The sequence below is a fragment of the Aptenodytes patagonicus genome, chromosome 3, assembly GCF_965638725.1.
Source record: "Aptenodytes patagonicus chromosome 3, bAptPat1.pri.cur, whole genome shotgun sequence".
Classification (NCBI taxonomy): Eukaryota; Metazoa; Chordata; class Aves; order Sphenisciformes; family Spheniscidae; genus Aptenodytes; species Aptenodytes patagonicus.
The window spans coordinates 74,541,799-74,553,770 of NC_134951.1; the positions used below are offsets into that span (position 1 = coordinate 74,541,799).

The 11,972-nt window shown below is 39.1% G+C and overlaps 1 protein-coding gene across 1 annotated transcript; it reads right to left on the reverse strand.

Moving 5' to 3' along the window:
• Positions 1-1,370: 1,370 nt before the first annotated feature.
• On the reverse strand, positions 1,371-11,954 carry DCPH1 (damage control phosphatase 1). The gene is made up of 5 exons (XM_076333841.1): positions 11,897-11,954; positions 10,773-10,878; positions 9,984-10,225; positions 8,298-8,463; positions 1,371-7,279 (listed from the first exon to the last, which is right to left on the reverse strand). The coding sequence occupies exons 1-5, from the start codon at positions 11,944-11,946 to the stop codon at positions 6,512-6,514; spliced, it is 1,332 nt and encodes a 443-aa protein (XP_076189956.1). The 5' UTR covers positions 11,947-11,954; the 3' UTR covers positions 1,371-6,511.
• Positions 11,955-11,972: the final 18 nt, after the last annotated feature.

Below are 11,972 nucleotides of genomic sequence, written 5' to 3' on the forward strand. Positions count from 1 at the left end.
TTCTAAGGGCCAAATCCAACGCCACTGATGCAGTCAAAGCTGCATATCCAACACATCCCAAAGGCATTCAAGTGTAGCTCTAATTCAGGACTGCTTGAAATCAAGAACGCAGCTGATTACAGAGAAATGGGGATACTTTTTGTTCTTGTAAAGACACTAGAGCCCTCGCAGGAAGTTGTAGGCCCTTCTCTGCCTGGAGGAATTTGAACTTTATCTGTCTCCTAATTCCCTAACCTTAGGCCATGGGTACACATACTCCTTGGGTTGAAATAGGGCCATTATGCAGGTAACACAAGAGTCACTGGACGGAAGGAAGAGCAGCTGAAGGGATCCTTCAGCCAGCTTGAGGGAGCACTCCTAGACCCTAACCCTTTTTCCAGAATTGTTTTGTATTTTACAAACACAGATCCTAGACCAAAATAACAATTATATACGTATATAAGCCATCTAGGACCAGAACCCAGTACATTTCCTCATCTATGACAGCTAAGACATTTTCTTGGGGAGTGGGAGATAAGAGCTGAAACCTATTCCAGGCCAGGAATGGCTGTTAAAAGCCAGTTCTCAGTTTCCTGAACAACCTTTCTATACACGCCACCACTGAAGGAAAGCATGGCTTTACCAGTTTCCAGGTCCTTCTCTGCTGCATTATTTTAATATACGCAAGCATTTTAAAGATTGAGCCTTGCTCAGCTATTTCAAGGAAATGCTGTGTGATTACCTCCGGGCACAGTATTCTGTATGTTAACAGGCAAGGGGGCAGAAAGCCTTTCTCTGCAGGTGCCTGAACTTCAGGGGTGAGAGTCTGGAGATGTTCCTGCGCGCTGTGTCAGCGTTAAGCAGCATCGCACTGAATACACAGGGTTTCTGTACAGCCATTTCCATACACAGAATATGAGGCCTGGATGCCTTCTGCCTCTTCTCCGTCATCCATTTGCCTACATGTCAGGCACTGTATCTCCACATTTGGTAAGAACCAACTCCTTTAAAATTAATCCCTGAGCAAAATACCACAATTGTGGGCAGAACTCAGCGTGAACTGCACATTGAAAGATGCAACTAACTGTATCATCAGGCCCTTTATCAATTATAGTTACTTAGAAAGCATCAGCCTTACCATGACAGTATGAGAATAATCAGTTAGTTAATATTAAGAAAGCAAACAAAAAAGCCTGTAATATATACCTTGATATATCTTACCTTAGTCTGCTCAGCTCTTAATCTTTTACCTCGTTAAAGACTTGGAAGTAGTAAGTGGCATCCCAGGAAAAATAAAAGAAATTCCTACAAGCAGGAAAATTTTTCTTCATGGGAAGTTTGAAAGACTATGATTATTTAGCTTACTGAAAAGTGATACAACAAAAGCAGCATACTATTACTGAATATGTTTATTCATTGTATACAATCATAATATGACAATTTATATTTCTTTCCCAGTGGAAACAAAGCCAATGAGCCAAACCTCAAAAAGAAGGGTAAATAAAAACCCTTCTCACAATATATCTGCAGAATTCACAACTGTAAAGCTGAGACAGAATGTGGATTAATTCATCTATATAAATTTATTTAAGTGGCCTTTTTATTTCCAGGGCTGACAGAAATAGAAATATATCTGTATCAGCTAGAATAAAAATTCACATAAGTTTTGAAAACCTGTTTTAGGGAAAAAACCCACAACCAAATACAAAAAAATAAATAGTCCATGGTATAGGAAACTTTCTCCCCACATGCTTTCTGCCACTGCCATATTGGAAAGAAATAAAAGGACCATTTTAACCAGCACATTTTCACAGTTTTATTTTAAAATCCTTAGGTAAGTCTTAGGTGATTTTGAACTTACATTTTTGCTTTAAATAAAAATCATCCCAAACTTTTGTTCTGTAGTTTTGGGTAAAGCAAACAAACTGTTTAATGAAAAAAAGCTAACAGTTCTGTACAAAATTCCATTTTGGAATTTATATTTTAGACGTGATTTAGGGTTTTTTTAGATTAAAAATATTTCATGTGGTGATTTTCATGCAATAGAGTGAACATTTTTCCTATGCTGTCTGACAGAGTACAGGAGATAAATACACTTCACATGGAACAAGTAGTTAAGTAGTTCAACCATGAATGCAGATACATTATGAACTTTAAAAGAACTATTTCAACAACAATAGTTAGGGTTTATGGGAAATCAGTAAGGTGTGTAAAACAAAGTGATTTGGAAATATTTTAGTTACAGCAAGTGTAACACTAAAATATTTCAATTTTTGCTGAGAACACATGGAGCACCTATCAGTTTGGAAAGTGATCCTGATAACAACATCATCAGCTGCACCAACCTTAATAAGTAATTACCAGCTACATTTTAAGAGATTCTCAATGCTTTTTAAGGTTTCGAAATTTGAACAAGAATATTGGTAGAGTAACAAGGTAGAAACTTCCCTAATACTGCCCTGTCTTGATGAAGAGGAACATTTTATGATACCCATCTCTTATATCTATCTTTCAAAACCTCACTGGATAAATATGCTTTACAGATTTTTTGTATAAAATCTGTTTCAGAGAAAAAAACTTCAGGAACTAAGACCTGAATTATTTTAAGTTGGCTTTCCCAGCCACTGAAATAGTATAATGATGTTTGACTTTTGCACAAAATTATATAATTTATTTCAATATTCTTGCAACCGTTTCCAGTCATACAATCAACTTATTTTCCACATCAATTTATTTTAAGAAGCCTTATATACATATGGAATTATTGTATATATCTTACCTAATGAATTATCAAGTGTTCAGACAGATGTGTGTACTGGCTTTCACTGTGCCTGTTTCATCACAAATGAAAATCATCTCTTTCAAAAACCGATTTACAAATACAGTTGCTCAAAAGGTAGAATAAAAAAATAGAAGTCAAAAGACGTTGGTCTGTTGTGGTCCTCAGAATACTGAAAATGCCCTTGTTTTTGCTATAAATATTCAAATGGAACATGAAAAGAAAATCTCAAGAATTTGGGTATAAAAATCAGTAGCTCCTGAGTTACGCTGTACAAGCATTTTGGGCAACCAGTTGTAACAGATGTACAGAAGCAACTTTCTTGAATACTCAAGAAAAAAAAATTATGCTGTATTATAGCATATGCTATTGTTATAACACATGCTTTATGTTGTATAACAGCGAATTCCACCTAAATGCAGCAGGCACATGCTGCCATTTCATGAAGCTATATTACGCAAGTAATTAGCACTGAGTATCTACAAAAGCATTTCCTATTTTCAACTGAACTGTAGCTAACCCAACAGCAGAGCACCGTGCCTCATTGGAATATCGTGTCTTCACTACTTCTTTGTGGCGTGGGAGAATGTAACACTGGCATTACAGCACCATTTTTTTTTTTCTTCATAGAATCAATCCAAATTTTACAAAAATATAGCCAACCAACAAACAGAAAAGTATGCTGCATATTCAGTTCTGTCTATAGATAGCACTTTGCAATTACAGCTATAGAAGTCAAGCAATTAAGTATTTGGAATCATAGAATCATAGAATAGAATCATAGAAAGTTACGGCTGTGCATTCCTCACATAACTATGTAGTCACACTGTATATTACCATATAAATTTCTCTTTGTGAGGGGCAAAAGATGAAAGTGCTCACTTAATAAACTGGAGAATAGAACTACTTTAATTTCCCCCCCCCCAGCATGACATCATGTCTTACATTAGCATTCAAATGCTAATCTAAGAATTACATGTCTTACAGTACTCATGAAATCATGAAACCACCCTGCTTCCTTACAAACATTAATGCAACAATCTCCAATGAGATGATTCAGTAATACTGAGCGAATACTGCTGCACGTCCCAAGTGATTTAGCATTTTGTAGGATTCTATTTATCATCACTTCAGAATATTAATTTTCAATGATCTGCATTGTGAGTTCCCAGAAGTAACAGCTTGAAAGCAACCTGGGCACAGAGAGACAGATTAACAACCAGTGAAAAATGAAACCAAGTTTCTCAGCATGTGTAGGGATTGTGTAAGAGGCAAATCTATTCTTCAAGGGTGGCCTCAACAGTGAAACAATCCTTTCTCTTCTTGTCCATTACACGCTTTTAAACCTCTCCAGCAAATTAAGTCAGGACCTTACAAACAATCTGTCCACGGGCAAAGCAATTTCTTCCTCTAATCATTTTGTCTCTCTGAACAAGGCGGGAAGTTTTCATTGCACATATTCCACAACTTCCATCCCTCTGCTCTTGACCCAAAGTTGTTGCTTCAAAGTGCATTTGAAACAAGTTAACAGCATTTTCACAGATGAGAAACTGAGGCTCCAGTGCCCAGATTCATCGTGTCGCTTATGTATTTGATCAGAGCACCAAAGCTGGAGTCCCCCTGAGCTCTCTCCAGTCAGAGACCTTCAGCAGTCTGACCTTCAGCTCTCTTGACTGGATTTCTAATTCATGCAGTTTAATCAGGTGCCTAAGGATGAGCATAAATTCATCTTTTAGGAGTACTAAGTGAGAGATACAAAGGAGATGAGAACACTAAACCCAGGTCTCAAAAGTAGAACCCTACCTACAATAACGCATTGCCTCCTGAAATTCCTAGCATCTTAGTTTTTGAATACTTGACCTTGCAACTTTAAAATATTAATATACTTTCGGAGATAAGAAGAACACAAACACAAATAATCTAAGTCATCAGCAGTTGGAGCATATTTATCTGCCATAGAGGTCTTTATTGTATGAACACAGTAAGCAGCAGCTGATTCTCTCCACTTCAGAAGACGTGCTTTGCCAGTGATTTCACTGGCCAGAAGGGGAATCCAGCTTCATTTTCAAAGCCTGAAATAGGTGCAAAATACCACCCCGTCTTCCCCCTCCCACTTCTTTAGACCTGCCAAAGCTTACCCTTGTCTTAGGTTAACCGTAAGCGCAGAAGTCTTTCTAAATCCACTTTCTACCACGCAGTCATTCTAATTCCCTTGCCATAGCACCACTTCCAGAACGCACTCAAATCAGGCCACTTCTGAGCCATCCTTTTCGCTAAGACATAGGTAAAATGGAAAATGAAGTTTCTCTACTGTCTACTCTTGTTCTCTAACATAGCCACCTTGGCTACCAGGGGCAAGTTCACCTCATTTTAGCAGCTCTAGACAATAGCATAATCCAGTCAGACTCTATGGGTAATACTGCCACCATTTTCTAACAAACCTGTAGTTATCACTGGCTTTACATCAGTCCCCTATCAAAGGCCCTATTTCAAACCACAGAAGTACTTTAAAACTTGAGAGAATCTATTTTTAATTTTTCCTTTATAAATGGATAATGTATATCCACTTTCATTTCACTTCACTCTGAAAAACCACTAAAATAAACCCTAAATTTTCCCAAAAATTCTGAGTAATTTGAGACCAGGGTAGAAGAGAAGAAATGGGCATCTAACAACTCCAATTAGCAGCAACCTGTATGGCATATGCTTCTCTAGCATATACTTCTCAGTGCAACTGGTGTTGTATTTCCCCCATGAAAGTTATGGCATCCTTCTTAAAAAAACAAATACATTTGACAAATAAAGAGAATTATCACAATGGAAAGAGGCAGCAGTGCTTGAACCACAAACGCTGCTGACAGACCACCTTTAATTCAAATCTGTATTAAATCTAAAATCCAATTAATGTAACTGGTTGGGCTGGTTGGTTTGTTTGGTTTTTGTGTGTGCTTTTTTTTGGTAGAGGGTCTTAAATAAACAATATCTTCCATATTCTTAAAATCAGATTGTCCTTTCTCCTACTAATCTTCCTACCAGATGGGACAACTCCCCTCCTACAGGCAAACTGGCTAGCAACATCCATTTGTATTTTGAAAATTAAATTTAACTTTCAAATTCTAAGTTAATATTTACAAGGTATCACCCAAGAACTCTTCTCTTAATGTACAGTGAACTATATTCAAAAGGTCAAAAGTTATTTGTCTGCGGACACAAGAAGCAAGTAAAAAACAATTTATGTAATAAAGTCTTGGTAGAAGTCAACACAATTTTCAACAGTTTTAAAATATGATCGTGCAATGGGCTGCAAAGAATCTATCTGGAATTCATTTGTGCATTCGCTAAAATATTAACTTTCGTGCAACGCATGGCACGTAGAGCGTAAGTCAGCCTGAAATAAGTAAATACATGCTAACGTGGTATTGAGGAAATGGTTTCTGAAGCAGATCTTTCACTAGTTAGCCATAAGCTCTCATACTCACTGATGAAGAAAAAAATATTATGGACAACTAAATGTTCATCTTAAACATCTGCTGACATTGGACATTAGGAAAACAGAAAGCAGATTGATTTATGTATACAGACAGTTTGTGAACTTTTGCACAACATTAAAGTCTTTTGCGGAACGAAAACAACAAATCACTTGGGAGGAAAAGTGCAAACAAAAAAGAACCTTTGCTGAAGCCAAGCATGGAACAGAGAAAGTAGTTAAAACTCAGACTGAATCTCTCTTTCAGAATATTAGGAACCATTTAACTAGAGAGCAGCATCGAACTGAACTACCCCGTATTTTCCACTTACCATCCATTCAGGTTCAGAAGCCTGAATTTGTTCACCTTGTCCAGGTTTTAGGCCAACCTGAGTGTCAGATTTCAGTGTTCTCAAACTACAGAGGGGCGCAGGATGAAACTTGTTCAAGGCTTGATGAAACGGAACAGTATATTCCCATTTTCTATCTCCTGTTAATTTTCGATAGTTTAGATCACCTTTGAAAAGAAGCAACTTTGACTTCTGTAGATCGGCATACAAGTCAGGAGCAACTTCAGCCATACTGGAAAAGTCATGTGGCAAAGTCCAAAACATGTGATCACGGTAAACCCAAACTCCCTTTTTCAAATTGCCCTCCCAGTTTATCCCACATCTAGACATCCACATATGATTAGCTGACTGCAGTTGTTTAATAGTCCAGTTAAAATCATGCTTTGTGGTATCTGACACATACCATGGAATACTTTTTCCATGAAAATGGACTTCATCAGCTAGCTTTGACGATACCAGGAAGTCAGCCAACACAAGATCACTTACAAGTTCAAATCCGGCATTATCCAGGATTATGTCAACTCTAACATTACTTTTTTCTGTATTTCTTTTTTTGGCATTTACAAGTAGTGACCAAAGCTTTTCCATATCATTCACTAAGATGTAAGGTATCATGTTTTCCAGGGATTGCAAAGGACTAGATTTCTGAGAGCTGTCTTCACCAGCTGAAAAAGAAAGGTCACACTTATTGCCCCACAATGATACCTAGAAGGAGGAAAAAAACAAAAAATATTTGCTAAGTCTCACTGTAGTTACATTCTAAACTTCACATACACTAAAGATTTTGTTTGTTTGTTTTTGTTTTAGGGACATGAAGACTCTAACTCCACATTTCACTCCAAGCTTTAATAAAATGCAACTTCTTGTACAGAAATCTTAATATAGACAAGATTTTGTGGAAGAAACCAAACAATCCTCTGTATTTATGCAGGCATCAGAAACATGCATCAGAAGTGACAAAGATGGAAGATTTAGATCAATGTAAATACACTGATCACAAAGCTTAAAACACAAATATTGTCCATACTGTGATTCCAGAAAATATCAATGGGAACACAGAAAAAGGAGTAATAAAAGCAGGTTTATTTTTTTATTACATGCAGCTAAGTAAGAACTTGTATTTTAAGTACACGCTAATGAGGTAATAAGTACACACTTAAACACTTTATAATGATTATTATAAAGATTCATCAAATATTTAGTGCGCACTGTTGCCAGCTAACAGCCCTATTTGTAATCCTATGGTATTTCGTATGCTACCCAAAGGCATTATTTTCCAGGAATAATGCAGTTATAAAGCTTTTAAACCACTTCTGGCCCAGGCTGACTTCTAACATTTTTTCCAAAGAAGTCTAAAAATTTTTAGAGTGTCAATAAAATTAAGCGGTTTAAAATTTTATAGTTAAATAACAAAAAGGCCATCTGGAACTCGACTTAAAATGTTTTATATGCTGGTTTTGAGGGAGAATAAGCGGGGTTTTCAAATACACAATGAAGACCAGCAGAATAATGAAAGTGTCATATTTAATACAAGTAACCAAAATTTAAATATTTCCAGAGTAGCAGCAATACAGTATGGCTGTCAGGATTTCATTGCATTTTTACAAACAAAAGAGCTATATTTTAATTTCCATATGAAGTTCAGAGTCCTTATAACCTCAAGTTTTTGTTTGTTACATAGGAGAGAGATTTTAAATTCTTATGTTAAGCACTACTACTTTACCTGCAATAGGTTAAAGAGTTCCTCCTGAAGTTGCTTTTCGTCTAGATCCTTGATGTTCTTAAGAAGTTCCTGAAAGTAAGTGCATAAGGCAATAACAGCCTCTTGGGATTCAAAGAAATTTTGAGCCTTTCCTTCCTTAAATACGTCAAAGTTGTCAATAGGTGGGCTAAAAATAGAAGGAGAACAAGTAGATTAACATTAGATTAACTTGCCACATTTTCCACGACAGCACAGGAAACACACCTGAAAATGCAAGCCTGAAGCTCAGCTTTTTTAGGCCGAACTACAGGCCCTAGTTAAGATTTGCCACTTCTAATTTGTCATACTAGATTTTCACACATCTCAATAACAGCCTGGTATCGTGTCTCGCTGAAACAGACAGTATGCAAGACACCTTTGTATTTCTAGCAATATATTCTGAAAGTCAACAAGTGTTCAGTCACAACAATTCTGGGAACTGCACATACAGTGACACTTTTGAACTCCAGTCTTCAGACGCGGACAATTAAAACTGTTCACATACAAGTGAACTAATGTAGTAAATTGCTGGCCCAATTTTAAGCATGTTTGTGTGTGCTGAAGTGTACTTCCCATAATGAAGTCTCTTACAGTGATATGAAGTTATTCTTATGAAGGTTTTTAACTAGGACTTTAGAAAATTAACATGACAAAGATGACAAAACAATTCAGTTCTTGTCATATATAAGAAATATAGACTCATCTATTATGAGACGTATTTGCATGTATACCTTTTGACAAATGATTGAACTTTCATCCAAGCATATGCTTAAGAGCGGCTAAATAATGGAGATCAAGAAACTCAAAGCTTACTAATGAAAAGTATCTGCTCAGTTTTTTTAAGTGCAATCCAGCAGATCCATCTCATATTTGAAGTTTTTACTACAAGAGTTCAAATTACGCAATATACCAGTAGAAACGGAGTCCCGTTACTGCGTGCGTGTCTCTGTAATACTAAGGGCAAATCTAGTACGCATGGAGCTCTCAATTTTTTTTGGCAGCAGCGGGGACTTAAACTGCTCACTCCTACTCCATTGCATTGTACTGGCACCTCTCCACAGCACCAGCACAACAAGTTTTTCCTGCCAAGTTATTTTTAACCAGGATCAGCTCCCAAAGTTCGATGCAACACATGGTCTGCAAACACTGCTGTAACTGAGAAGATGGTGTAGAATGAACAACAGGGGCTGCTTAAGCTGGGTCTACTGCTGTAACAGTTCTCAAACGGTAACTTCAGATTTCGAGCAGCAAAACAAGTTAGAATGCCCAACAGATTAGTGGTTCTCGCATCCCATGTTTCAGGCGAACATATGTCTCGAGATAATTCTAGACTAACAAACCTTTTAGAAATGCTAAATAACTTTCATACCTCAACGCACATTAGTCTGCAAGAAGGCCAAGCTATACAGTCAAGCTTAAGAGTTCTCGTGTAGACCAAGTCACAGAAACTGAAGCATAAAAAAAAACCTAGTAAGCTTCAAATTCTGCCACATGGAAGAAGAAAAAGTATTACTTTTAAATCTGAAGCGCGAGACGAGGGAAAAGGAGTATGGTAAAAGCTTAAGATTTTCCTTTATCTTACTCCCCAGCTGTCTTCCTTTCTCCTAAAATAAAAACGGGAAAGAACAATGTTTTGCAGAGCAATACACCAAGCTAGTAAATACTTACTTCTGTGCAAGCGCTGCGTGAATTCTTCGATACATGTAACACTCTACATATAACCAAGGGGACTGAAACCAACTCGGTTCTCCATTTCCATTTGATAAATTTCGTTGGTAGTCTAGGTATTGGTTCCACAGCGCAGCATCAGGCAGCTCATCTTCTAAAGGGGTCACTGGTTTGTCTGTTTGCAGTTCATTCCGCAGTTTGGAGAGGAAAGATATAGCTCTCTTCTCTGCTTCAACGCCCTTCTGAAATAAGCGGAGAACAAAAGTTCCTATTCTGAACATTTATTCCTGAAGAGACACAGATCAATTCTTCACAAAAGATATACGTGATAAGTTTTAATTGCCAAATACGAGTCCCTGACAAATCAGAGCTTGCTTCAACCAAACACATTTTGGTGAATGAAGCTCATTTTACACCCAACATCCTAAAATGAATCGCGCGTGGGACTTCTTTTCACATCGGACTTTTTGCTTATTAGAGGGGAACAGGGTACTGAAACATTGCCATGTTCAGAAAATGCTAGTCTATTAAACACTGCATCAACACAAAAACCTGAGAAAGCGAAGCAGTTGCAGAACAGATAGATCAGAAAAAGGTTAGACGGAAAGGCGAGTTACAAAATTAATGAAGAGCAGCTACAAGAAAGAGATGATAAAGTAAAAAAAAAGACAGAAAGATTAAGAGAGACAAGTACTGACGGTAGTAAGAAACCAGCAAAAACAAGGCAGAGAAGGGGTCTCAAGGGCTAGGGGGAAAAACATCTCAGGCAGAAAGAGATCTTACCCTTACCTCACCGTGTTCTTCAAAAAATTCATTTTTATGTCGATGCAGGGTATCAATAACTCGTGTGAGGATCTGAGGCAGTCTGTCTTTAATTGTAAAATATGCAAAGGACCTAAAAAGGAGAGGATCGAAATTTTATTATTGAGAGGAAATGATGAAATATCTTCTATTTTTTTAAAATAAATGCACGGTCTTGAAAGTAATTTTATGTGCCTTTAAAGCAGTGGACACCAATAAAAAACAAACAAGTCTTAAATTGGTCAGGTTCTTCGGTCTACTTTTGAAGAAAAAGATAAACGGCAGTCTTTTCAGGGAAGAAAATGCTAAGTGACCGGCCCTGCCAAAAGAGCGAAAACTGCAGTTAATTCTAGGCTCAAACGTGTTCTCTAATTGCTCAGTTACCCAGATGTAAAGTCAAGGAAATTTAAAATTAAAAGCTCAGAGATTTGTTTAAAGTTTAAGCGTATCTTGTATCGACAACAAAACCCACGCCACTCGCTCTCCGCTATATACTTGATTTCCATTCTCCCCAAACGCTGTTTATACACGAGAAGGACGACGAGCAAAACGCGACCAGCCCCACGGAGAGCTCGAACCCAGCCTGAAGAATGATTTTTATTTGAAGATTTCTGTCCCGCGAGTCGGGGCCCCAGTCCCGGGGACTCGGAACTGAACAGCTACCCGCGACTGCGCGGTGAGCCCAAAGAAACCTAGGAAAAACAGAAACACAACCCATACCCTCCCGAGGCCTGTTCCGGTCGGTAACGGGCGGTTAACGGGGGCGAAGCGAGGCAACGCCGGCCCGAAGAAGCGCCCGCCCCTGCGGCTGCGGCCGGCGGCGCGGAGCCGGCAGCACAGCGCCCACAGCGCCGCCTCCCGGCCACGCGGCCCCCGGCCGAGCGGGCCCGTCCACGGCGCGACGCTGGCGTTGCCCCCGCCCGCGCGAGTAGGCCGAGGGCCGGCCCCCGGCCCCGCCCGGCGCGGCGCCCGCCGCTAGGCCGAAGACCCCGACCGCGGGGCCCGGCGCCCGAAAGCAGCCGCTCCCCGGCCGAAGGGCACCAGCCGGCCCCTCAGGTCCCTCCTGCCCCCCACCCCGCTGCCAGTAACGAGCGCGCCAGGCCGCGACGGACCCCTTAAACCTGCCCGAGAGGGAGACCGGTAGCGCCGCTACCGCCGCCATCTTGCCCCGCCCCCGCGAGCCGGCGG

Excerpts from the sequence above, each read along its gene's own strand:
- DCPH1 (XM_076333841.1), bottom strand. The coding sequence starts at position 11,946 with ATGGCGGCGGTAGCGGCGCTACCGGTCTCCCTCTCGGGCAGGTTTAAG. Across the intron at positions 10,879-11,896 it reads CTCTCGGGCAGGTTTAAGGG|GTCCTTTGCATATTTTACAA; the intron begins GTCCGTCGCGGC and ends TCTCCTTTTTAG. Across the intron at positions 8,464-9,983 it reads CACGCAGCGCTTGCACAGAA|CCCACCTATTGACAACTTTG; the intron begins GTAAGTATTTAC and ends TTCTATTTTTAG.